Here is a 27041-nt window from a genome sequence, read left to right on the forward strand (position 1 = left end):
CGATTTTTGGCATCTGTGCATCAATCTTGCACCCTGTCATGTTCAGCCGAGCTGTTACAGCCAGCCTACACTGTGATATTTTGTGTGCCCATGAATGTTTTAAGAGTAACCTGCTTACTCTGGTCTCTGATACAGAATATATGTAGACTTGATGGGCAATGGCCAGCAGGAGGGAGGAGACAGCAGATGAGAAAGCAAGAACATTTGTGGGGTTTATTTCCTGCCCTGCCCCTGCCTCTCCCCCCCAGCTAGTTCTCTAGAGGAATATGAACATATTTTCTGAGTAAACATAGAATGAAAATCTGAAATATATATTTTTTAAAGCATGAAAGCAAGGTCTGAATAGTCAAGTGCTCATATATAATTCTGTCTCTTGTTCAAATTAGGCCAGACAAATCTTTGTTGTTCCTACTGAAATGGCAAGCCCTCCAGCTGAGGTGCACTGGTGAAATAAGAAATGTGTACCATTGAAGCCTTTCTTGTTAGCAATCTGCTCCCTGAAGACAGGGCTCTCTGCCCTTTTGCATCCATCTCTGTGCATCTTGTTTAGAGAAATGGCACCTCTGCTTTAGGACTGTGCTTACTGGAAAACGTGGAAATAGCATTAGATGCATGAAAAGAGAAGGGGGGTACTTCATATCTACCCATTTAATAATCAGAGGTAGAGTCCTTTTTCTTCAGTACCCTTCCCAAGGACATGTTTTATTTGAGGGATGATGTTGTCTATGCAGTTTTACATAATATAGATGGGATAGTTTGAAGGAAGATTTCCATTGCAACCAATAAGATGACAAAGTAGATATTAAAGGAATATATACTTATTTACCTGCTAGTGGAATAACTCTTTGGAAGAAAAAATTCAAATACCATCTGAAGGAGGTTATCAGGCTCCTGGAGGTAGCTGAGCTACCGAACTACACCCTGGTACCCTGACAGGTGATAGCAGGCCATGGGGCAAATAAAAAGCATAATGCGGGTGTGTTTGCTGTTTTGCTGATAGTGACCTCTTCACAGGTAAGCAGTCCAGTGTGTTTACTTCCAGTTCAAATTTGTTTTGTTTACATTGAGTACCATTGCTGCTAACTTCCAATGAGGTGACACAAAGCAACAGGTTACAAAAATGCCATCAACATCCATTCTGACAGCATCCATGTCACAATACACAATGATGTACCGGAATTATACAAAGACAAAAAAAAAATATATATAGCTAATTATTCTGACTAGAACTGAAACTGACAGCAAAAAAGAAAAGAGCCCCCCACCCTGACCCTGAAGCCCCTGCAGGAATCCATACTGATGCTTTGGCAGCCTCATAGCAATAAAGCGATAACCAGCCCTTCACATGCCAAAACTGTGTTTTTGTAACATCGTGAATTCCTGGTTTGGAGAAGTAGTTACAACTGTTAAAGCACTTTTTTTTTTTTCCTTTCCATCCTCCCAACCTGAATCAGCTTTATGTTTTTACACAGGGTTAATACTTATTAAAAATAATAAAGAAATGAGGGGTATAGGCACCATAGACTGCTCACACAGTTAAATGCTATAGTAATGGAGTCTAAGATATCCCACCTTGAAAATCAGCTGCCCTTCGATTAGATTCATCTAAAACAAGAGCCTGATCAGTGTTGTTACTGAAAAGATTGGCGAAAAGAGCAATCCCTATGATTAATTAGTGGTAGCATAGTCAAGAACTGAAACCACCCCATTTCTCAGTATCGGCTGCCTGCTTCAGCTTCAGGCTTTGTGGTTTGGATTTCTGCTCGTCAGTCCATTCCTCAGGTCTTGTGCTCTCCCCAGACCCCACATACATCAGTGCTGTAGGAAACAGTCAAATCCAGGTACCCGGCAAACCCCCCCACCCTCCCACCCCCTTTTCTCTTCATAATCTCCAGATTTCTTCATGTATGTTCATGCCTCGCTATTTACTAATGAGGTATTATTAGATACTAACAATGCCTGCTCTCCTATGAATGTTAGCACAGACCAGTGACACATGAAGAAAGCTCTTCAGTCAACCATTAAAAAAATATTGCACTTACTTTAACCTTAAGCCCAACCTGCACAAAAAAAAAAAATTTAAAAAAATTAACCAGAAGTACAAAACAAAAACTCAACACTCTGAAGCAATCTATTTTATGCACATATAGTGTCTTTTCCTTCACGTTGTTTAGCTGAATTTGGTCCAGTATTTTAAAAAAATGTCCAGAAATTAAACAGTTCAAAAGACACCGCAGGCTCGTTAAGGCTTTGTCTCCCCAGTGCTTCATAAAGTTAAAAGTTCCTTTCTTTCATTGTCCATGTACTGCAAAGCAGCGGTCCCTCGTGGCAGAACAACTGGCCGTTCATAAAAAAAAAAAAAAATCTGAAGCAAGGGAAGATGGGTGTGCTTCATGGTCTCACCTGGAACCAAACAAACAGAATGCTTTAGAAATAAAAAAAGGAAATAAATACAGTTCTTGGCACATATTTTTTATCAGCCCTCTAAACAGGCTGGGACTGCAGCCCACCAGTACAAGCAGCTGGGCTCTGGGACTCAGATTAGACAGTAAACTACCTGACCATTAGGAAAAATGAGGCAAATCAAGGTTCATTTTATGGGCAGGGGAATGACATACACAGAGGCTAATAAAGGCGGATGTGCAGCACCACAGACACACAGCAGAGATGTCTGGTATTGGTGCCCACAGCCCAGCTCTCCACCAGCTATTTGAGAAGCTAGTTTGTGTTGAAAGTCTGTAGCTTCCTGTTTCACTCAAAAGCAAATATTAAGGTTACGGCTGGGTTATTTTACTGTCATCTAATGAACTAAAGCTCATTAGCTTTTAAACAGCAGTGATGTACGTCCTCCCAGCTTGTCCCCACCAGCAAACCTCTTGGTGGGCCAGAGCCCCGTGTTTTACTCTGCATCTGGGGGCTGGGCTGGGCTGGTTGCATGCAACAGGTCAGTCACTGAGGCTCAGTGGAAAGGCAAGCCAGTCGCTTCTCTTACACTAATGGTAGTACCAGTTTGAGACCCCCCTCCTGTTCCCTGGTACTAGATTTACAAAAAGAATTTCCCAGTGTTTCATGTCAGAGCTTTATGGTTACCATCACACCCTCCAGCAGGCTCTGCTGCCACAACAGCAGTGCTGGCAGAGCATCCCCAAACCTCTGCTGGCCTTGGTAACCTGGCAGTTAGTAAGTGACTTGAGAATGACTGAAGATTTAAAATCCTCCCCTCCTTAAACTTTGTAAAGTGTGTTAGGACAAGCTGCAGGGAATGGTTAGATGGCTCGCTCACTCAGGATTCCCAGATTCTCTTTTTCTTTGAATGATGAATGAGCCAATATAGTCTTACAGTGCTGGGAAAGTATAGTGGATTATTTACTGTGAGAGGCTAGAGGGATCTTCCTTGCACTCTCCATGTGAACATCATCTCAGAGGGGGATGAGGTCCAGAAAGCTCCAAACCACCAGCAAGGCTCCTGCAGCAAACACTCACTGGTTGCTGCTGAGCAACCGGGATGCAAGACTGTGGACATGGCGCAGGGCCAGACTTGCCCGACTGACTTACCACCTGTGACTCTGAACTAGGACTTGCTGACATTCTCATATATGACATCGCTGATGCAGAACTGCTGCTTCTTCTTTTGCCACATCAGTTGCACACACTGGTGAATAAAAATGTATTGTTCCTGGAAGAAAAGACCAAATGAATGGGCATTTTTGCACCTCAGAAAGCATGACAAAAACCCAAACAGTGAAACAGTTTGATAGTTCACAGTAACAGCCTGCACAGCTTCTCTGTCTCTCCCTCCTCAGCCCCTCACAATGTACAGTGAGGTGTCTGCTCCCAAAATAATAGCCCACAATTGTTACAGATAGCAGCTGGGGAGGCATGAAATCCACCTGAACTACCCCTAGCATCATAATCACTTATTAACCACATGAATGGTGATGGGATGGGACCGGATGGGACAGGACACATCTGAGCTAAAGTGGGTCTACTTCATATTGCCTGAAAATGAATTAATTTCCAGACAGGTACCTCAATACTTTATGTGCAACAAATTGCATCCATGCCACACACACACCTGAAATATTTTAATGATCTTCATGTTCCTTAGAGCTTAACTTCTTTATCAGTAAAAAGCTGAAACCTGATTTTGTTCACAGAGCAGTTAATTATTTGGGGAGTTATCAACCTCTGTGCAAATGACACTGTAAGTCAGGTCAGTCGCATGCACTGTTATATTTGTGGACAGGTTTTTGTGCAACAAGACTGTGGTTATCTTTGATTTTTGTTTTGGTTATGGACTGGCTTTTCTAAGCATTATCATCAGTCAGATTAAACACTGTAATTCAATTTGCAATAACCTAATTGATGACTTTTAGATTTCAAAGAGAGAGAAGGCAAACCCTGATGAATCCTTACACTAAGCTTTAGGTAAATCCTTACACTAGGTACAGGGAGCCAGTGGATCTCAATCAAAAACAATTGTCTCAAAACCAGAGTCTGAATTTCAGCCCCTGTCCCCAGTGGTCTGTAGATGTCAGGAGATATCAATGAGTTTGAAGCATATTTCAGACCACAGAAATGCCTGGACTTCCTCACACCCACTAATTCGGAGTGACTGGTTTTAATTCAGGGTATTCTCCAGTCTAACCTCCTTTTTGGGCCTGTGCCATTTGTTTTTTTAAACTGCTCAGCGAGACACTGCCAAGTTTCCAGCGTACCAGGCAACGTGAACCCAGGTGAGCTGTGAGCCCTTTCAGGCTCTGTAAGGCAAGCCTTTTCCGTGGCCTCTGCGCCTGAGTGCCAGTGCCACCTAGTGACCTCTGCGGCCAGGCTTGGCCACTGCCTGCCGCAGCGGGAGCTCAGCGACCGCCAAAGCCCAGCCCTTGACATCAACCCCAGGCAGGCAATGAGTTTGTACACAGGGGGGAAAAAAAAAAACAAAAAACCAAAAAAATGAAAAACGCGCATCACCTCTGTAGTGGTAATGCAGTTGCAGTTGAAACCAACCAGCAGGATTGATAAACATCTCTGGTGTTTACAAAGGATCCACTTTTGGATTAATATAGAGAATTGTGATGAAAAGTGGTAGTTTGATAGGAATGATCCAGAATGGTCTGAGAATAATTTTCATTTCTAGATGCTAGTTTTTGACACTGCAGGTTTTCCTCCTCCTCTCCTCATTCTGCTAAATCTTCTTTGCTTTGCTCTGGATTCAACAAATTATCTGCCAGACCTAGCCTGCAAACAGTGATGGTGGCACTTTCAACTGACTGGAGGTTGCCAGCTTCTACTGTGTCTAACCAGTGAGGAGTACAACAGGCATGAAATCCTTCCCGCAGTAGAGGAACTGGGAAGGTTTCAGATGCATAAAAGCTTCTGCTTTGGAAAAAGTTTGTGATTTTTTTTTTCCCATTATATATTCCGACAATAAGACTATTCTCCTGACATTTGCCTCAAGAACAGAGAAAGAACTATCCAGTAGCTATTTGGGCAGGGAGAGGGGCAAGGAGGGTGTCTGGCAGACTCAGAGTCCTTTTGTCTGTTTTGCTTGTTATTTGTATTACTATTGTGTAACTGAGTTCCTATGCTTGGCAGACGATACCCTCCTGAACAATTGTGAATGGCTATCCAATACTGATATCACTCCATGAGCCATTAATCCCCTCAGCAAGACCAATTCTTTTCAAAATGGTTTGAAAATTTTGTATGTTAATCTCTTCTAATGCATTTTTTGCATATTAATTTCAGAGAAGGTAAGAATAACTTATCCCCTCTGGAAGACATCAGTGAGATTGAGGATATATTATCAGACCCACCTACGCAGCAGATTAATAACGTGACAATATTACAATGAAGATGAAAACTTAATTGTGTCTATTCATAGCTATTTTGTCAAATGTTTAGGGGGAACAACAGTCGTTGGACATGAACACACTATGGAGATGTATGAACTAGATCTGATGATATATTCACAGTGTTGAAGTGACCTGATCTTACCTCCGTCTGCACCATGGACATTCTGTAGGACCGCATGTCAGACACCAGGCCCAATATATCTACGAACTCATGATCACGGATGTGCTGTAAGAGCCGATCCAGGGCTATGAAGGTTCCTGTTCGTCCCACTCCAGCACTGCAACACACACAGACATGCATCTCATTTCAGGTTTTTCTGATCAGGACAAACAGGAAAATCAGTAGTACTGCAAAAAGCAGGTGTCCTGCAGCTGTGATAATCAGATGTAGCTAATTAGAGGTCAGACAGGCTGGTTAATCTGTAGGACTCAATGCCCAGCAATTCTTCATCCATTGTTTAGTGCAAATATTCCATCTTCCTATACTCCTCTTCATGCATTCACACCTTTATCCACCCGTAGCTGTCTGCTCTTCCTACTTTCACTGCTCCCCTCAAAGATTTCATGAGACATCCCTAACTACAGGGGCTGTAACCATAACTGCTGAGACCCACTCAGCAGTGATTGCTGCACAGAGGCAGCTGGGGCTGAACCTGCACAATTCAGTTCCACAGCTCTTAACACTGCAAAGCTCTCAGCTTTGCAAAGGCACTGCACTACTGCAGTTCATCCTCAAAGGACAAACCACCCAGAAGAGTCTACACTCCAGGACTTCTGCCTTGGGAGCATGAGACAGAAATAGTCAGCAACCACTCAGCTGACAAATCTTCATCCCCCCAAAGGGAAGCTTAAGTGACTAGAAAAAAGAGATGCTGTTCTGATTTAGAGATTCTTATGTGCATGCGATTCTTTGCATTGTGATTTCACATGTAACATTTAAGTCTGATTTCATTATGAGTATAGTTTTACAGGTTTTATAGAGTTTCATATAGCATCCCAACACCATACCTACTACTAAGGATAGAAGTGTGTGTCTTAACAAAAGTTCTTTCTGCTGTCTCGTCATATTTTTTCAGAAAAGCCTTGAAGGTATTTGCACTAAAGTTTATCAGTTCATCTCAAGACAGGTCAACATAACTGTCACAAAACAGGTTAGGTTTTTTTCTGCTTGCGTTTAACAAAAGTCTCAATATCTTGAATGAGATGAACACAACAAAACTTCTGATCTGACAGATTCGTTAATTGATAAATTAATTCTGTGCCCTCTTTAATGTTTGAGAACAATTGCTGTAGGAGTGGATAAATACATTTTCTCCACCCCTTCCACTAATTTCACAGCATTGCCACTTTTAATCTACCTGATCTAAGATGTACAGTATACTCTAAAAATACTATCTGAAAATCTCTCTCTCTGCTGCTAGAAGCATCCTAGTTAAAAATAAAGTACTACAGTTGTTACCCAGCTCTCTGATACTTGCTTCTATTTCTTCCAAGAACAATTAAGTGGTATATAAGGGGTTTGATTTCACAGCACTACATATAAATCTCTTCCCTGGCTTACTAGCGTCTTTCTTGATATTAGGACTCCCAGAACAATATCCCCTATGAATTTCTCCATTAAGTTACAGGGGAGGGCTGCACGGTTTGCTACTTTTACTAATGCTGTTGTTGGTTTGCATTCCACTAGAACACTAAGTGCCTTATCTGGAAACTAGCAATGATATTGCTATAAAAGCCTGTTTTCTGGGAAGGAGCTCTAGAAATTGAGCAAAGTGGTGGGAAGAGAGAATCAGTGCCGACCATCACATCAGCACCAGGAAAGACAGCGCTGGAGGGTGCTGACACATTGTACAGCAACATAACCGCTGCCTCAGGGGTGAGTGATGTAGGGCTGGCTGAGATTAATCTCATCAAGCCTTGACTTCCATTAGGAGTATGTCACCATACTGCACATGTATTCATCCATTGCAACTCATCTATTTACAGATTTCTCAGAAATCTGTTGTGAGTAGCTCTCGTACTAGGAGCCACAAAGAGGTCTGCAGTCAGTTGGGAGAGCTGCATCAGAAACCAATCTGGTATAATATCATCACTAACATGACAGCTGCCCCCAGGGAGGCTGAGTAAGTAAGCATCTTAATAAAAGGCCAGATGATGTACAAGAGATAAATCTGATAGTATATAGACAACGTTCCTCTCAAAACGTGGGATACTGGTATTACTGCTGGTACAACATAACACTCTTCATGTTACCTTCTGAATGTACCAAAAGCCAAGTGACCAGAGGAGGAGGATCTGGCAGAGACACACTTCTGCAGGGAAGCTGTGTGGCTCAATCACATCATCCGTATTGTGAAGGTGTGGAAATAAGAAAGCAGGGGCAGGCTCTGAGCTGGTGTAAATCAGGTTTGCCTGCCGTGTCTCTCCTGAAGACATTTGTTTATAACATCCAAAGAGCTGACTCTACTCCAGAAAGCAGTGCCTTCATGTCTACGGCTGCAGGCTGAAATCCCAGCCCCACTGTAGTCAAAGAGAGGGACTAATACCCCTTAACACCAAAAAGAACAATTTCTAGCTAACAGGTGAGCAGAACCCCAAAATCTCTTACAATGGTTTCCCAACCTATTTAACAGTTTACACCCTTTAGTTCTGAATTTCCTTGAAGCATTTACCTGCAGTGAATGACCATGGGCCCTTTACTCTTTACTGATTTCTGCCTGACCATCTGTACAAACTGGAGGATGCTTTCAGCAGCGTTGGTCGTGGGGACACCATGATCGGGCCAGGCAGTGTAGTTAAAGTGCATCACATCTTGCACCTCGTCAGCCTAATGGGAGAAGCAGAACAGCACTATATTCACAGGAGTTTTAACAGTGCAGTCAAGCTCAGACTGAGGGCTTTTTGCAATTTTGTGGTTGTTTTTTTTTTTTCCCCCCCAAATACAGTCTAAGAAAGTACAGTCAGCCCAAAAAATGGCAAAGAATTTACATGATATTTGATAAAAAAGAGGAGGGGGTATCAAGGCCATCATTATCAAAAAGGCATGAACTCTCGTTTCTGGCTTTGGGATTTGTTTTTTGCTTTTTTTCCTCATGGTGATTTGATTTGATTTTGCTTCTAGATCAAGAATTGTTGCATTTTACAAGTTTAGGCTTTCTTCCTCTTTCCATTCCATTCCCTCTCCTCCTCTCATTTTACCACAGTTAAAGAACAACGCTGTTGGCAAATAATCAAGACTGGACTCTGGAGAGTTTTACTTTTCAAGTTTCAGAGAAAAAAAAATACCAAAAGGGAAGAAAAAATCATTACGGGGAAAAGGAAATATTTAGAAAAATACCCATTATTATAAAAAAGGTTTATGATTCCAAAAACTCTAGTGACTTTAGGTGAAATAAAAGCCTCAAAACAACTCATTTGTCTTTGAGACTTAAAGGAACTTGAAACATGGGGAGGGATGGGGGGGTGTCATCACCAAAACCCATGACAAGCAATGCTTTTAGTTTTGCCATTTTGGGTCAGGCTAAATAACTACTACTGTAACTTCTCTCCAGTCATATTCAACAGCAGATGCTTAGGCAAAGAATATTAAAAAATAAATCAGTACAAAAGACCCTGAAGTAGCTGTCCTGGGTTTGGTAAAGGACAGTTGATCTGAACTAATGACAGTCTTGTTATTTTCAATGGATGCCAACAGTCGTTTGCAATGGATGCCAACTTAGGCATTTGCACTCTTAGCCTGCACCCTGTGCACACTTTGTAATGCAGTGAGGCATGGCTGAGCAGGGCCAATGTCGATGCACCAGTGCACAGCATTTTTCACATCCCCTCTATCTCTCTAACCTTTCCTCCATGAGCTGGTGCTGGCAATGAGCTGGTGCAGGAAACAAAGCTGGAAAGAAATGCCTGAAAATCTGAATAGCTTTAATTTGGAAATCCCATGCTCTCACCTGTGTTTCAGTACTTTATAGGAATATATGAATATTGCAGAATTGCCCTTTTGAAAAATATTTTCAATTTCTACATTGGTATTTTCAAGTTTTGAATGGCTCATAGCAAGAAGATATATCTGAGATAAAGAAAAGAAGTAGTTTACGCATTTGTTGACACTAATTATTGGCACCACAGAAATGTCCAGAGCTCTGGTACTACTTCTGTTTCAGTCCTGTACTTTGCTGAGAAATTCAGAGACAACAATTTTAGGGGAAAGCTTTGTGATTTAGCTATTTGTCTATGTGGAGTGAGGGTATGGCCATCGATGTCTCTCTTAGATGTTTTCCACCGAATGCCAGAAATGGACAAAAGTTAAAGAAAAGGCCTTTGCCCCTTTAGCAGGGCCACGCAAAATGTTTCACTTACATAGCTAATTCGGAAATTTCTATAAACCCAATCTGCATGCTCCTCCTCTGACAGCATCTCCACTGTGATGTCCCCATATGCAACAGGATCTTCTGTAAAAGGCCAGTAATGGTCACATTTCACCTGAAAGGGAAATAAATACATACATGTTTTATTTATATAAATACATACATATGCATATATAAAAAAGTACAAACAAAAGTATACTGAACCTCAGTTTTAGCAATGTCTACAGCACTATTTACTTGATGTTGCAATAAGAGGTAATATATCCTGCAGTGATTTTCAGCCTGATCATTCCTACTTTGTAACTATGGACATAAGCTATACATTGGTTTTCTGAAGGGTAGCATTACTTTAGTGAAGAATGGAAATACATAGTGTCTTTGTAGATTGTTACTTTTCCTAATAGAATACGTCTAAGAGGAACAAAACATGGGAACAAGAATAAGTATTTTGAATAGAATTTATTTTTCTATATATTTATTCTTGTTCCTCATGTTTTGTTCCTCTTAGATGTTGTTATTATTATTTAAACTTAAAAGCACAGAAGCACAGAAGGGTGAGGTTGGAAGGGACCTCTGGAGGTCATCTCATCCAACCCCCCTGCTCAAGCAGGGCCACCTAAAGCAGCTTGCTCAGGACTACATCCAGATAGATAGCTTTTGAATATCTCAAAGGATGGAGGCTCCACAACCTCTAGGAACCTGTGCCAGTGCTCAGTCACCCTCACAGTCAAAAAGTATTTCCTGATGTTCAGATGGAATTTAATGTGTTTTAATTTGTGCCCATTGCCTCTTGTCCTGTCACTGGGCACCACTGAGGGGTCCACTGTCTCCATTCCTTCCCATCAGGCATTTACACAGTGACAAGATCCCCCTAGTCAGGCTGGAACATCCCAGCTCCCTCAGCCTCTCCTCATGCGAAAGATGCTCCAGTCCATTAACCATTCTGAAACACCTGCCATAAGTGAATGAAGTGCCATTCCAGTTCTGGTTATGATGCTGGATCATGATCAGAAAACAATGCAAAGAAATTCAACCACTAGAAAATGTTTTCAGAGTAGTTTCTTTTATACTATGTGCAAGATTTTGTTACATACCCTTCTTTTCTCATTACACTGAGTGAGCATAACAATAATTTGAGATTTTTGCTGGAGAACCATCTTCCAAAAATCATTCCTAGTTTCTGGCAGTGGTCCTTGGGTTGCAATGTATTCCTGGGGTGAATTATAACCCTAAGAAACGAAAGAAACAGGTGCTGTTTACCAACATAATTAATGCTTCAGAACACATACTTTTCTCTGACATGTGTATTTTTTAGCTTGCTCAAGTTCATTTTTTACTTTTTCAAGTGATTTCTAATATAAAGAAACTACTTCATGATTTTTGGTATTTATTTTGAGATGAGAACTTTCTCCTGGTTTTGATGCTCCCAAAGTATAAGCAATCTAGAATGAAAGACAGAAGATGAATCTATTATACAAAAAAGTTCCAGCTTCTTCCATATTTCATATTCTAAGATTTTGTTTTGTTACAGGCACAAAAACAATTACAGATGCTTAGCCTGCTCATCTCAAGCAGTGCCTGTGGTGATTTTCAGTCACTAATGGAAATGGAAGGTAGCGATGAGCAGGGTTATATGAACGTGTTTATGTCACGAGGATTTAAATTAATAAAATATTAATTAGAATTCTGCTTACAAGAATAGAGAACATGCTGAGTCAACACCCTTAACAGATTATCATTGCTATGTTTTATTGAAGCTCAGATGCTTTATATCCATGTATTCCTTCTCCTATCTCCATCAACATGCTTTTAGCTGGAAAGACTCCTTCCCTCTCCAAAACAAAAGACCATTATAAAGACTATAATAAAAGATCCACAGAATGGCCATTTTGGCATCTGCTATAACCATATTTGCTGAGATTGTATCATCAAAACTGCATTTGGAAAGTTACTTGATATTCCAAGTAAGAGGAAAAGATACATCCAACACCCAGCATGACCCCATGTAAATTGGGCAATTTCTGTGCCACCACATTATGCGGATTGTAAAAATATTCGTGATCTGGAAGCACTTTCCATAAATGGTTTCCTGCAGACATTTCTAGAAGTCAGCTCAATCTGAGTTTTTGCACTACACAGAATTTTCTGGTTTTTTGCCTGCATGGGCTATGTCTGACCTAAGTGTCAAATCTCTATTACCACAGATACACAGATCACCACTAGTATCTGTGTTTGGAGGCAGGTACTCAGTGGAGAAGTAATCATCAGGAAAAGCCAAACATTAAGATGACATGTCTGTCCCAGTTTCTTTGGTCAGCATTATGCTATAAATAGAACTAAAGAGATGTAAACTATAAAAAGCAGAACTGAGCAATCTTAAAAGGACCTCTACATAAAATCCTATTATCCATAATCCCATGTCATAGAAATTTCATGAGTTCTGAATGATGCTTTTGAACACTGGAATATTTTTCTTTCTTGATTCACTGCGAGCTCAGGCACTTGCAGCTTGAGTGTTTAGGTTCACGCTCTTGACACATAGACTAAGTGCAGGCAACGTGCTCAGCAGTACATGCTTGGCCGATGCCACAGTGACAAACGAGTGGTTTCACTGACTCATCTGAGGGCTCCTCCCTTTTCCATAATGCTGACTCAGCTCTCTCCAGCAGAGCCAGGGCCAGCTCTATCTTCTGTTCTTGGCAAGGGTTTAGAAATGCTCATCTGCCTATGGTCCCCAGGCGCAAGGTCTTTTTCTAAATGAAACCTGTAGCGTCCTGCCTCCTCTCCATGCAGAGCAACCCAGTGAACATTGCTCTCCTTGTACATGGCTTACAGTGAACCAGGGCAAGGGGGGAATAACAGAGGGGAAAACCCTTGTGGCAGTGGCAGGAAAAAGCCTGGGTGACTACACAAGCTCAGGCGAGAGTAGAAAGAGCTGATGAGGTTTTAGCCCGCCCCCAGTGTCAAACTGACTACAGCTCTGAGTATACTCAATTATCCTAAAACCCTGGGTGCTACTCCTGCTAAATGGCTGCTCTATACCATGCAGAGGGAGGCACACCGGGAGCACCAGAGACGAGGCAGAAAGCAGAAGCTCCCTCCACGCACCATCTGGGCTGCGTGCATTTTGTCAGTTGGGGAGTGTCTGGCTTAATCCTTTTTCCATGTGCTGTAGAAACCTGGAAAAGTCTCTCATTTAAAAGTTTATGTTTTTCCTAGCTGTCTTAAAAAGCCACTGAATCACTTAACGTTTCCTCCCTATTTCCCTACCAGTCTAATCTAGGTTTCACAAAGATTCACAGCTCACCCAGTGCTACAGTGGCAAAATTTGCCAAAAATCTTCCCCCACCACCACCTTTTTTCTGGTGGCTGGTGAAAAGCACAGTTCCCTGTAGGCAAAATATTGGAAGCTGAAGAAGACACTGAGGATGTGACTGCGCTTTCAGGAGATATTGTGCTATTTCAGGTGACACACTCTAACTGCTGTGCAGGACACTGCTCTTTACACTGACCAAGTCTCTGTACTCACAGGAATGTAGTTGGCATTAATGTAGTCAGATCCCTCTTCTTCATTCATTGAAACTAACCGGACACGACTAAAATCATCTGTAAAAGGAAAAGAAACATGGCACTCATCTCCAACTAGGCAAAATTAAAATTAATCCTATAAAAACTGAAAAAAATCTGTTAAAAAAACAGAAAATGCTTATATTTACCAACAGAGAGCAATGTTTGCTTCAGTAAACACTACGTGGATGCACCATCACTGTTCTGCGAAATACACGCTCCAACTGCCATGCCTTTGGGCTTCCTTAGGTTTCATTAAAATCGTAACAGAAATATAGTAACATTACTCAGTAGTAGAAACAACCTCGTGTTTCTGACCTCCAAACTCCTATCCTGATAAACATCCCCAGAAAGCTATGTGTCTTCAAAGCTAACAAAAAACATCTACTGCCTGGCTCTCTCTAAGGGTAGGTTTTAGAACAGGCTTTTATCAGTCAGAAAATCTGTCCTGATTCTCCATTTCTCTTACTAAATTTTTCTTTCCCTCTTGAGGGACTTTAGCAGGAGCGTGTATGTGTTGTACTTACACGGCAGGATATTCGTGTAGCGATTTTTACAGCGATTCATGGGAAGATCAGCAGCAAAGTGGGGTATGTCAAGCCCAATCAGTTTTAGCTCCTGGGGTAACAGAAAGAAAAATGCCAAGGTGAAACTCACAAACATTCAAAAAATAATTCTTTGTGAAGTGATTAGTTGTGGCAGGTACCAGACCGAAAATGCTTATAAATCACTTTATAAACTGACAGCAGGATTACACTGACTTTCCTTATCTGATGCCTCTGAGTTTGGCTCCAAACAGCTAGAGAGCAATGATGTGGTCTCTCCTGCTGATGCTGCCAACGCACTGCTGCCATCCAAGGCTGTGGCTGTGGACTACTCCTCTCTACCTGCGCTTAATTAGCCAAAAAAGTGTCAAACCAGGGTGTTGGTAAGTTATTTCTGTGGTGGTCATCCACCCCACTTAAAGGGTTTTCTTCAAGTCCTCAAGTGGCTTTTGATCTTGATACTGGGGAATGCTTGGAAGATCTGTCTAGCCATTCATTACCTTCAGTAGCTACATCTAATACATGATGCATCTTTTCACTGTCAGGAAGGGAACATGGCAGCCACCCAGAATGGTGTTAACTTACCCTGGCAGTCCTTCCCATTCTGTTTCCATGTTTAAATCTTCCTAAACTAGCCCTGGGATAGGAGCTTTTTAGTTTTATACTACTAAGCTGACTTTAAATTATGAGTAATTAAGAGAATGTACCCGAACCAGTCTTAGAGAGACCTCCTTGCTCTTAAAGAGATTTTTGGCGTTACCTTCTCATTTCAATGCTTCCCCTCAAATTAAGGGCATTAAATAAATACATTAAAATCCTGAATTCAATTCAGGCTGCCAGCATATCATAAAACTTAAAGGAAGTATGTCGGTCTGACAATTATCTTGAATCAAATGTGATGAGCCACTCAAATCAGCTCACTAAATGCAGCCTTTAACACCAAGGTCCACTTTTAAATTCTGCAAAACTGGAAGTGAAGCTGCCCCACCTAGCAACAGCACATATTAAACAACACAGAGCACAGGAACACACCACGCAAACCTAACTTCTGGAAAAAGCTGATCTAGGCATGGCAGCTAGGAGAGGACAGAGTCCCCACAGACTTACCTCAAATTGCAGAGAAAATTTATAATCTGAGTCTTTAGCCATATCTTTGATGTATCCATCAAAATCATCCAACTGGACAGGGCTTTAAAAGCAAAACACACAGAAGTTAAGAAAAAAAAAAATCTTCTTTAGTACATTTTATTTCTATTTTCCCCACAATACTATCAAGTCATGAATATATATTTGCAACTGTTAATGCTAGAAAGCAACAATAAAACAAAAAAAAAAGTCTTGTGGTTGAGTGCCACCACATGGTGGGCACATTGCTCATTATCTGCATCATACCGTAATGGCAGCAGAAAGAGAGGCTGAGAGAGGGTTGATGATCACTCTGTGTGAGCAAAATGCTGCAGCTGGTTGTGCTGATGATAGTAAGCACCCTGGTTTGGGGGGGCTGCAGTTGTCCTACCTGAGGGAAACCACTGGTCTGAGGTGAGGGGAATGGCCCATGCACCCCTCCTAGGATTCCCTGGTCCCTGAACTGCTTTTGCAGGTGGGTATGTCCCCAGGGCACAGGTGACACCACAGTAAGTAGTGATCCAGCACCCCATCGCAGACCCACTCTCAGTACCATCCCACCAGTGTGCTTCTGGCACCAGGGCAGCTGCTGCTTCATTTAAGTTGCCTCTTGTGCCATGTAAAATGTTGCTTTCAGATATTTTCACACCTGGCAGAGACACTTTTAAAGTTCATCTGAGCTTTGCTCATGCAGAAAAATAGATTTCATATTTAGCTTTTGATTTCTTTAGAAGGTCTACCAAAAAAAATCCCCTAAAACAGCATTTTGGATGCCACTGCCATGACTGCTTTCTGTGCTGACTTTGAGAACTATACACATTTGTCATTAGAGGTCAAAGTCTCCTCCCAAAGAGATAGTGGGTAAAAAAAGTGGTCTATAACTATACAAAACCATGCAGAGCTCCAGCAGGTATAAATTAGCCTTGATTTAGTGACTCCCATCATTCTGCAGACTTTTTCACCAGGTGAGGGTCTATCTGTTAGTACAGGCACAGCCCCTGAACATAATGGAGAAATAATTAGGCTAACTCTCTGAATAATGAAACACAGGTAAACAGCTTCCCTCACCTAATTATTACCATGCTCTAATTTACAAGCTACTGAAGCATGTATACAGTAATCTTTTCATTTACTTTGAGGCAATATGCCCAAAGGAAGCTGTCTTATCACCACTTAATTACTCCTGTTTACCCGTTAGCATTAATGATCTCATGTTCTAGCAACAACTATAATGAGAGCCTCATGTCAAGAGGGAAAATACCACTAGAAACAAATGCATCCCAGTTTTTCACCATTTGTCATTTTTAACTAAGGATAAGCTCTGTTGGAATCACTAAGTTGGATAATTGATCTTTTCCCTGATGACCAATTTTCTATCAGTAAGGAGCTGTTTTACCACAACCTATCTGTTGAGAAGAATTGCTTTTGTCCAATTATTGTTTGTTTTCTGCCTCCAGATATCTTTCTCTGGATGTGTTTATCAAGAAGCTTTCTATATCTGTAATTGCAGTATCACTAGACCATGTACTCCATAATGCATGTTTAGTCTAAGGTGATATATTTTTTTATTTCTTTAAATATCAAAGAAGTTACATACTTGGTCAGCTTTCTCTTCTTTAATCCATTTTTACTCCTGTAAAAAAAAAAAAAAAAAGTAGTGTTTTCATTCCTTAAACTATTGTATAGTCTTTGTTCAAAGTTAGTACTGATTTAAGAACATATGTTTTCTGGTCACCATCATACTCAGGATGAGATCGGTGACAATAACTTGGTCATTTTTAATCTGATAGCAAAATTTCCATTGACACCAACGGGATGCGTTTTCCATTCTGTGGCTCTGAGTATGACCTGCTTGTGAAAGGGAAAACCCGTGCCCAGCACAAGCAATGGGTTCTCTACAATTCCTGACCCATGTTGGCTCACGTGGGCCAGGGCTGAGCCCCCGGGGCCTGAGCCCAGCCAAGCCTGGCCAGGGCTGTGCTGTTGCAGGGGATGGGGCACCACGGTGCCCCCCCAGCTGCTCCACTACGGCTCTAGTGGGCTGGGAAACTGGATGCCACACTAGAGAGCAGCCGTGAACAAGAAGCATCTGTTGGGTAAAGGAAGAAAACCACCACCTGTCAAGGAAGGATGGAGGAAAAAGGAAAGGGCCTGAACACTATTTCTCATCCGTTTCATAACCTGCTTATGATGATCAGTGAAGACAATGGCAAATATCCTACTGACTTCAGCAGGCCTCAAGCTTAAACCTTAGAAAATTTTAATTGACTTTTAACAGTTAGAGATAATCATGCCAGTCATGTAATACACTGTCTTCACATGATTTATAAGTGATATAATTCACTAGCAACAGTTGCGAGAAAGCTTGAGTGTGTTAAGCAGTATAACCCATACAATACGGACTTGAGAACTGCACTACACTAACTACCACCATGTGGTTTTTTGGACGGGGTGTGTTTTGTGTTCATTTTGCTGTTGCCACAAAAAAGTTAAGCAATCAATCAGATTAAACGCACAAAGTGAGCACCCTGAAATAATGTGGCTAGAGGTCTGAAAACACGGATTCCCTCTGTTAAGCCAGCCACAGAGCACAAATAGATTCCTGCTTACTCAGGATGGATTTTAGTAATGTCATTTTTTTTTCCCTGGGCATTAAACAATATCTGGTCATTCATCACATTATAATAATGTCATTTTTAATTTCATGATGATATTAAAATGATTTCTAGGTAACTTGGGTCACAGCTTCAATTAGTAAATTAAAGGTGAAGACTTTTAATTTTAAAACAAAATATAAAGAAAGAAATAGTAAAAAGTGGAGTATTTTTATTTTTCTACCCTGCTAAGTTTAGAAGTGAAATTAAAAAAAAAAAAAAATTATTAATTTCCAAAATTAAGTTTTACAAAATGTTCAGTTTTTGGAGCAGCCACAATCTGTAGTAATTTTGTTATCTTGTCAAGATACATTTCCATTTAGATGTGGAGCTTTGCCTGCAGTTAGCAAGAGCTATAGCAATACCAGCTTTACACTAACATGGAGATTTACTTTACAAAGCTTTACTTTGCAAATACTATAAACCTCTTCAGCCTACCATGTTATCTATCTGTATAGTATCTGTACATTCATGTGTAGTATATACATAACCCAGTAGTATCTGTTCTATATCTTCAAAGTTTTTTTTCCAATGAAATCTTAAAATTAATTTCTGTAAATTATTCAACACATTTCTTCTCTATCCCCTGTGGCTGTGGTAAACCTTTTAATGTTGGGCATATTGGAATTCATTTCAAAAGAAAAAGATATCTAAATGCTGTTTATGATGGGAATGCTTCTAAGAATGCTTCTCCAAGGAACACTCCAAGAGGCAATAAAACAAATGATTGACATCCATTTCTCAGCAACATTCTTGTGCTTCGATAGTCTCAAGAGGCCTTTGTTTTTTAGCATTGCAATTGTTTCCTGAATGTTCATAAATGTTTTAAACCAACTTGTGTGCAAAACAAAGACATTTGAAACATTTCATTAGCTAGTGTTTCATCTGTTCTTCAATTTACCCTACAGATTAAAATACAAAGAGAGGGATTAATCTCATCTCATTCAACTTCAGCTCCTTTAAACTTGGTCATCTAGACTAAACCAGGTAGCTTGATTAAAGAGGAAACCTTTGAAGAAAGAGACACATCTGGAAAGGTGACTTAATGCATATTAAACAAAAAGAGGCAAAGTGTAAAAAGATGATGACTCTTTTTGCAGCAGTGCCATTGGCAATGGCCACCTTGGGTTTCTTGACCATTAGAGACTTAAGAAAGATCAGTGTGACCTCAACAATAATAAACAGCTTGCCTGATCCTCCATCACTGTGCAGATCTGATAGTTAGTTGAGTTTATGTCAGACAAGTGACAAGTCAATATAAAAGTAGCCTTGGAGAGATGTGGAAGGCTGCCATCTGCTCTTCAGCTGGGTTTGTGTGGAGAACGTGCTTTTAATTTCATGGAAGAAGAAATGGACCCTTCTTTAGTTACATAAACCCAGTAATTTCTGGGCCCACTGAAAATTTAGATTGGTTTTGCTACAGGCCCAATGTGACCCAAGGAAAAACAGTATCAGAAATACCTGTGCTGAAGATGTCAATAACTGCCTGCCAGGGCTTTGGTGCCATATGGTAACATCAGGGAAAACGTTTGGTCAAAAGTAAATCTTAAATTTGGTACCACATTTTTGTAAATCACTATACCTTGGACTCAAGACCATCAGGAACTTAAGTTTCTTTTATATAAAATTAAGCATTTTTAGATCATAGTCATTTATAATTACTTGTTAAATGGTTCGTAAAACAAGTTCTGGTTCTAAATAGACCCTGTGGCTTTGTTGGTTAGGTATTTTCAAAAAAACCCCAATCAGTCATTTACTAAGTCTTTATAAATTATCTACAGACTAAACTATTAAATATACACACCTACACACAAAGACACGCACACAGTGACCCAATTTTTACACTTTGGGACTGCTAGTTTGTATCGATTCTAGGTGAACTGTTGTTTCCAAAAGCAAAACTTTTACTGATGTCAGGAGAGCATAACTGCACCTTTAAAAACTAAGGTATTTGACATCACACACCAAACAGGTGGGGCACAATCAAGCAATTTTAGTAATAGAAAAGCAGCAGCAGCAGAAGGCAATGCCAGGCAATGAACAGATGAATAACTGGGACAGAAGAAGCCAGGACTTATAATGAAGTGGCAAAAATTGCAGAGAGCAACGAGATGAATGTGATGACCACCGTAAGATTAGATTTTTAATACCAGAAATGAGTTGGAGCATAAACAGACAAACTAGGTGAAGCAGGGTAGCAAATACTTTGATACCCACATCCTCTCCAATCCATGTTCTAGTACAAGAAAATTGTATCTTCAAAAGCTTTGAACCATTTGAACACAAAGATATCACACATTTTTCATGTAATAGAAATTAACATTGTTTACACATTGCATATGGAAAAACAAGTAAATCACTTACCAAGGATTAATATAAAATGCCAAAAGATAATCAGTCCAAAGGCATGAGGGTAGCAGAGTTAGGAAAGCAAATACACTTCTACGCCTGTGAGCATTAATAAATAACATACATAAAGATGAAAAAGTGAGGAGAGTTAGTAAGACAAACAGAAATCAGGAGATCAGCAAATTCTATTTTAAAAATCAGCTAAACCCATAAAGGTTTCCTCTTACTTCATAAGAATATTATTAGCATTCATAGAATTTTTACTCCTCAACCTGACACCCTATGCAGGATTTTCAGCTACCCAACATAAAATTCTATATGATCAAAATAAAAGTGTTTTACGGTATTGATTCAGGCCTGTTATTCTAAATTGATGTTAATTGATAAACTGGCAGATTTTCAGAGAGTAAAATGTGTTTGAAAATTTCATTCACAGGTTTATGGCCATTACATAGGTGGTGCTAAATTCTGATGATTTGAGGTATTTCAGAACAGACATAGCTTGTTTTTACCATGTACAACTATGATAAATCTCCCACGTTTGCTCCTGCAAGTGATCCTGTGGATATCAGAACATCTGTATCAGAGATAAATTCAGATAATTCCAATATCTAATACCCTCTATTGAGTCATATTTCTGAAAATATCCATATAACGTTTTGCAGAGTTCAGTTTTAAGTGTTTTAAATTCTCTCCTAGGTTTTCAGCAAAACATTATTTGAACTTCTTCTAACTGTGGTTTCTATGAATAACTATTTACAGCAGATTTCACTGTGGCTAAAAGAAATTTGAGTACAAAATCATTCTAAACTTCTGTATTTGCAACCTGTTTACTAGATTTTGCTATGCATTAATCCAGGAAACCCACTCAGGTTTGTTCTACCTATTGGTGGAGTGGGCTACAGGTACCTTGCAAACATGAAAAATTCATTAAACTTAAATAAAAATTGCCCCAGTAGCAGGATTTTTTTGCCAAAAACACCATCAGTGTGTTTTTTCCTGATCAGAAAATCTGCTGTCCTAAAAGCAATACCATCCTTCTAGAACTGTTCTGAAGAGGAACCAAAGTGAAATTTCCTTTTTCAGTACTCTTAGTTCTGGTAGATACTGTGTTTTCCCTAATAAGCAAGTCACATCAAATGTAATCATCTCTAATCTTAATCTTCCAAACAATGGTGGAAACTTCTGCTCACTCAGTGAAAACTCCAAGTTATGATTCAATGAGTTTTGCTGCTGAAGAGAAAATGGGCAGTGCAGTTTCTGCAGAACACTTTCCCTGGGCGTTAGTAGGGATTGTGTGGGTCAGACAGAAGCGAGAGCCCTTTCTGGTTAATCATATGCCATATTGTTGCAGCATCAGGGCCTTAGGGCTTATCCATTGTTAGGGTTTCTATGGGACTGGACTGAGGATGAAATTTGGTTTTCCATAAGCAGATCTCTGGTGCCACAGAAAGGTGTTCATTAGGCTTAGAAGAGAGAAGTGATGATGTTGCCAGAATACTCCTCTTTCCTTTGGGAAACTCCAAGTGAGGCTTTTACTTCCTCTTGCCTACAGAGGCAGAATGAATTATTTAAGCCTGAGTCTTTCATCATCAAATCATCATGAGAAATTTCCACAGTTTATCAAAGCATAGGCTAACATGCTCACAGATCTACTTATATTGTTCACAGATTAGGAACTCTGACATCTAAAACAATTGATTTCATTCAACATATGAAAAATATGTAATTATCCAATAAATACAATATTGTTTTCCTGGAATTTTACAGTCTTTCACCTACTGCTCATGTGTACCAAACAATTTTATTTAATTAAAGGAAAGATGCAGACATTGCTCATATCCTGAAAACTCTGCTGAGCTAAGCCTTCCTTAGGAACCAGTGGATATGCCCATAGTTCCCTTATTAGATCCCTAGAATGACCCCAGGCAAAATGGGTTTCTTAATCCTCCTACCTGTCTTTAGGGATATATTTTCCATTTGTCTGCCTGGATGGACAGTGAAACTGGTCTTGACATTAGACAACAGAGGCACACAAAACAACATATCTTTGCTAACTCTTAGAGAAGTCAGGACCATAAGATTAGGGCACACTGCCTTCAGTTACCACAAATCTGTGAAGTTATTAAGCAGAAATATTTTCCCCAATTTTATAACATTTTATAACATATTTTATAACATAATTTATGTATGTGCATATATACACATACATATGTGCATATATACACACGTATATATGCACACACGTACATACAGATATACTAAATCAAGCAAGAACCTTCACTTTCCCATCGAAACCTATTAATTAATTCCCCTTCCCATAAAAAAGCCTTTTATGGTTTTAATAACATCTGTTGCTAGTTTAATCATATGATTCAAGCTTGGACATTTAATTAATATGAGTGTTTGATCTTCTGCCTTCTTTGCCATTAATATAGTCCAAGCAAGAGAAGCTGAAAGAGAGATTAGTTTGTACTGCATACAGCTGACTGCTAAACCAAGCAAGTGAAGCTTGTTTAATATCCAGTTAATTAGCAGCACAGTGAGGTATTGACAAGATTTGCTGGGCTTGTTAGTTCAGTTTGCACGCTTATTAGCAAAAGACTTGTGGAGCAGTGTCAATCCATTTAATCCCATCCTTGCTGGCAGGCTGTGTCCTATGAGATCATGGAAGCAGTTCCCTGCACACCAACTCCTCTTTCCAACTTCTTGGCTGTCAACAAAGCTGACCATGGGTGTAAAACCAAGGCATATATTTTCTTCTCCCTACATACCGGAATGGGGCTGACAGTATGCTTTTAAACATCTGTGTTTGGACTTGCCTTGCAAGGCAAGAGGTTTTTGCAGAGATTGCTAATAACAAAACAGTAAACCTTGGGTCAGTCATTAGCACCCATTTGATCACCAAAATAGAAATGGAAACTATCAAAAAATAGGCACCACACTGGTGCCAGTCAGGTAGCTCTGAGCCCTTTTGCTTCTACAAAAGCTAATCCTACAGACTTTCTTTGTTCAAATACTTCTCTTGGGCTGGTGGTGTCAGTGATGGTTTGGAGTCCACAGTCAGTGCCTACAGCTCTTGTAGGTGGTTTTCTAGACTAGCAAGAATATAGATTTTTTTCAAGTCTTTTCAACAGCACTGTTACAGTAAATATTTGAGTTGGCTTGTCCTTGTCTTGAAATGCCAGTAAAAATTAATTAATGGCACTGCATGAAAACAGTTGCTCATTGGTCACCTACAGGCAAGCTTACTCCTGGATGTAAATATATCCCTATGGAAGTGCTGATGGATTTATAGATCAAGTTTTTACACTTGCATTATTTTAGGAAATATGTCTGTAAGAGAAAGGAAAAAATATCCTCCCAAAACACATATACACAACTTGGTTGACATGTATATACATCATTTGCTACTAAAAATAGCAGGTGACAGAATACATAGTGTTGCATCATCATTCAAGAAATAAAATACTATAATAACAGGTATAGTAGTTTTATCTTAAAGAGGGACAGTGATGACATAAAAAATAAGCACTTAAGATTAAAGATCATATTTGCCAAAAAGCAGAGATGGGGAAAAACATAATTAAAAGCTTTGCTTCAAACACTCACCAATTATAGGGAAGCTTTCCATCTCTCTCTAAAGATGCAAAATTGACAAAGGTTCCAGCCCCACACTCCCTGTTTCAGGAAGACCATTGGGTACAAAGTTACCATTTTTGGATTCACAAAGTTTGCAATGACACTGATTGAACAGAGAGCAATCAGAGTTGCAAAGAAGTGCTGAATGCTCACATCTGTGACTAGATCTGAGATAATCTGTGATAAACATAACTGAAATCCCTTAACATAACCAATAAACATTCAACACCACCTAAGATCATGTTTCCTAATAATGCTTTAAAAGAGTGAAACAAGGGAGAAGTTGCTAATAAAGATCTCAAATAGACCTCATCCTCTGTCCAGATCTGGGCTTTCTATAGTCTGGCACTAGCACTAGTTGCTGGCCTCAGTACACATGCTAAATATTTAACTTTCCATACTAAATATTCACCTTTCCATACTAAATATTCACTGTCCCAACTCTAAGGAGATGTATAGTTGTCTCTATTTGACAGCATCATGGTAATGTTGAGTTCACAAAATAATTGTGGAAAAACCCTGAATTTTCTAAATAACATTCCAGTGAATTTATTACAGGTCCATTATTTTCAGCTACAAAAGATAAACTGACTTGACTGGTTTTGATTCCTTGATTTAAGCAAACAATTGCTTGCAGCTTCTTACTGGATTTACTTTTTAAATTTCCTTCTGAGGTTTTTATCTTCTGTGGCTAGCAGTGAGGAAGAGGAAAAGAAAAAGCTTCGGGCTGCCGACACAGTAATTAAATAGGAAGGAGAATTAATTTAGCTGGGATTTTCACAGAACCAGTTACATCTAAAAGGAAAAAAACCACATGATGTTCACTGAAAGAGATATCCTGCAAAATATGTGTGATGTGGTCATCTGTTGCATGAAATACATAGTCAAGACGCAATGCATAAAATGCAGTGTCTGCTAGGTAGCCAGGTGCAAGATTCTTCGCATAAGTTTTTCTACAGGAAATCATTTCCTTTCTTGACACAGGACAGTAAATTAATATAAAATATATTACATAGATTATAAAAGGATGAAGACTCCAGGACACTTCAAAAACCATTGAGGGTTTGGAGAAACTTTTACAGTTCACTTGGGCCATAACATAACCCACATTAAAGTGAACTGTTACAGGTAAGACCACCAGGAAAAGGAAATTGAATTTCAATATTCCAGTACAAATGATTGGTGCAGATAGCTGAGTGAACTGCAGGTTCTGTAAGAAAAGGTTTACTCCTACAAGGTATTTTTTCCTTTCATCTGTACAACACAACAAATTGGGATCATTAACGTTATAGTGAACAGCAGGACCTGAGATCCCTTCTGGATTTGTGGGTCTCAGTGTATATTTGGCTGCATCCTTACTGATGAAGATCTAGGTGAGCCAATATGCTCTTTACCATGCTGTAGCTCCCATAGGAAGGAAGCCCATATGAAGGCAGAATTTGGACAACTGGAAGACCAGGATTTGGAGGCAGACCGGCAAATGCTCTAGAGAGATACTGTCAGGGCCCTGGGCACATCCTCCCTCATCGTAGAGGTTTGGCTGCCAGGGCTCAGGCCTTACATGGCCCCTGAAATACAGTATCCTGGACCTGATGAACAAGCCGTCTGAACTGTTCATATGGAAATTCTCCTGTTCTAAACCATATGAAAGATTTGCAAAGCATCTCAATGTCCTGCTCATGCCCAGTTGTCTCAGATCCTAATTATTCTTTAGGTTCCTGACACAACCCTTTTGTAATAAGTGATTCCACTTCTAACAGACCCAATCTTGCAAAGCTCAAAATGAGATAAAGGTCGAGGCTTATAACTCAGGTCAAGAATGAAAGTAAACAGAGGGAGAAAACATGCTATTCCTAAACAGCAGCAAGACAACTAACTATTTTGAAGGTATCCTGTTCACAAAACATCTTGAGCAGCACCCATGGACACAAGCATCCTCAGTTGCAACTGTTGTTATGATGTGTTTGTTGTTGTCTGAAATTTTTGGAATTAGCATAAATCTGGACTTACCTGGCCATTTGTAGATGTTTTCTCCTAAGTACAACAAGAGTCACCAGCAGCAGTCCAATCAGAAGGATACTTAGGATGGCTAACACGGAGATTACCACTACGTTGGGATTCATCTCAGTGACTGTACATACAAACAAGGACTCTTGGTTATTCAATTCAGAAGTGCTGACAGTTTGGGGCTTTTTTTTTCCCTGAATGTTGATAGTTTTATTTTTCTAAACTGATCTCATTCAGCCTGGAGTGTTACAGAGAGAAAAATCTACCACTAGAGATAAAGGGAGGTTTTGACTAGTTATTGCTCTTACAAAATTTCTCTGGGGAAATGACTTCACTCTGGCATTTTGTTAAACTTTGGCATGTTCTGATTTTTTTTTTCTTCCTTTTAACTGACATTCGTAACAGAAAAGGCTGAAGGAATTATAAAATACAGATATTCATCATCATCTATGTCTCCAAAGCACATTTCAACTCTGAAGTTCTTCTTCAACAATAATCAATACCTTTTCTAACCCAAAAGCAAAATAATAGGCTGAGGCTCTGTAATATACTGGGTTGAAATTGATTTAAATACTTTGGCAAATAAATTTTAAAAAAATATTCCGTTCTAAATAAGAGCTGGAATCAACTCTCAATAATAAAACCTTTATTTTTGTTCCATATTACATGGAACAAACTTATCAATTGTGCTACTATGAGACCAGGTACCCTGTTCTGTTCACTATATAAGAAACCCTTCTACTTCACTCAGAATAATTTTACATCTCTGTCTAAATAAGTTGTCTAGAGAAGCACTGTTTAGATTATAAATCATGGAGATTTTTAAGCTAAGTATCAGAAATTGAACTCCAGCATGGAGTGGTGTATAATGTACAGGACCAGTGAATAAAGCTACACAATTCCCTAACTAAGCAGAGATGACACTGATCATTC

At 39.7% G+C, this 27041-nt stretch overlaps 1 protein-coding gene across 4 annotated transcripts in view; it reads right to left on the reverse strand.

Annotated features, from left to right (window-relative positions):
• Window positions 1-1015: 1015 nt before the first annotated feature.
• Window positions 1016-27041, reverse strand: part of PTPRO (protein tyrosine phosphatase receptor type O) — a 153418-nt gene continuing 127392 nt past the window's right edge. For 3 of the 4 annotated variants that reach the window (XM_074871524.1, XM_074871526.1, XM_074871527.1), the window contains 13 exons: window positions 26112-26232; window positions 24072-24140; window positions 20475-20558; window positions 17054-17089; window positions 15439-15520; window positions 14314-14404; window positions 13749-13825; window positions 11314-11448; window positions 10212-10334; window positions 8528-8682; window positions 5998-6133; window positions 3556-3676; window positions 1016-2403 (listed from right to left, as the gene is read on the reverse strand). In XM_074871524.1, coding sequence (XP_074727625.1) covers window positions 3572-3676; window positions 5998-6133; window positions 8528-8682; window positions 10212-10334; window positions 11314-11448; window positions 13749-13825; window positions 14314-14404; window positions 15439-15520; window positions 17054-17089; window positions 20475-20558; window positions 24072-24140; window positions 26112-26232 — 1214 coding nt within the window. In that variant the 3' untranslated portion in view covers window positions 1016-2403; window positions 3556-3571. The remainder of the gene's footprint in view (window positions 2404-3555; window positions 3677-5997; window positions 6134-8527; window positions 8683-10211; window positions 10335-11313; window positions 11449-13748; window positions 13826-14313; window positions 14405-15438; window positions 15521-17053; window positions 17090-20474; window positions 20559-24071; window positions 24141-26111; window positions 26233-27041) is intronic. The other variant, XM_074871525.1, reaches the window with a different exon arrangement.

This window comes from Strix uralensis, chromosome 5, assembly GCF_047716275.1.
Source record: "Strix uralensis isolate ZFMK-TIS-50842 chromosome 5, bStrUra1, whole genome shotgun sequence".
Classification (NCBI taxonomy): domain Eukaryota; kingdom Metazoa; phylum Chordata; class Aves; order Strigiformes; family Strigidae; genus Strix; species Strix uralensis.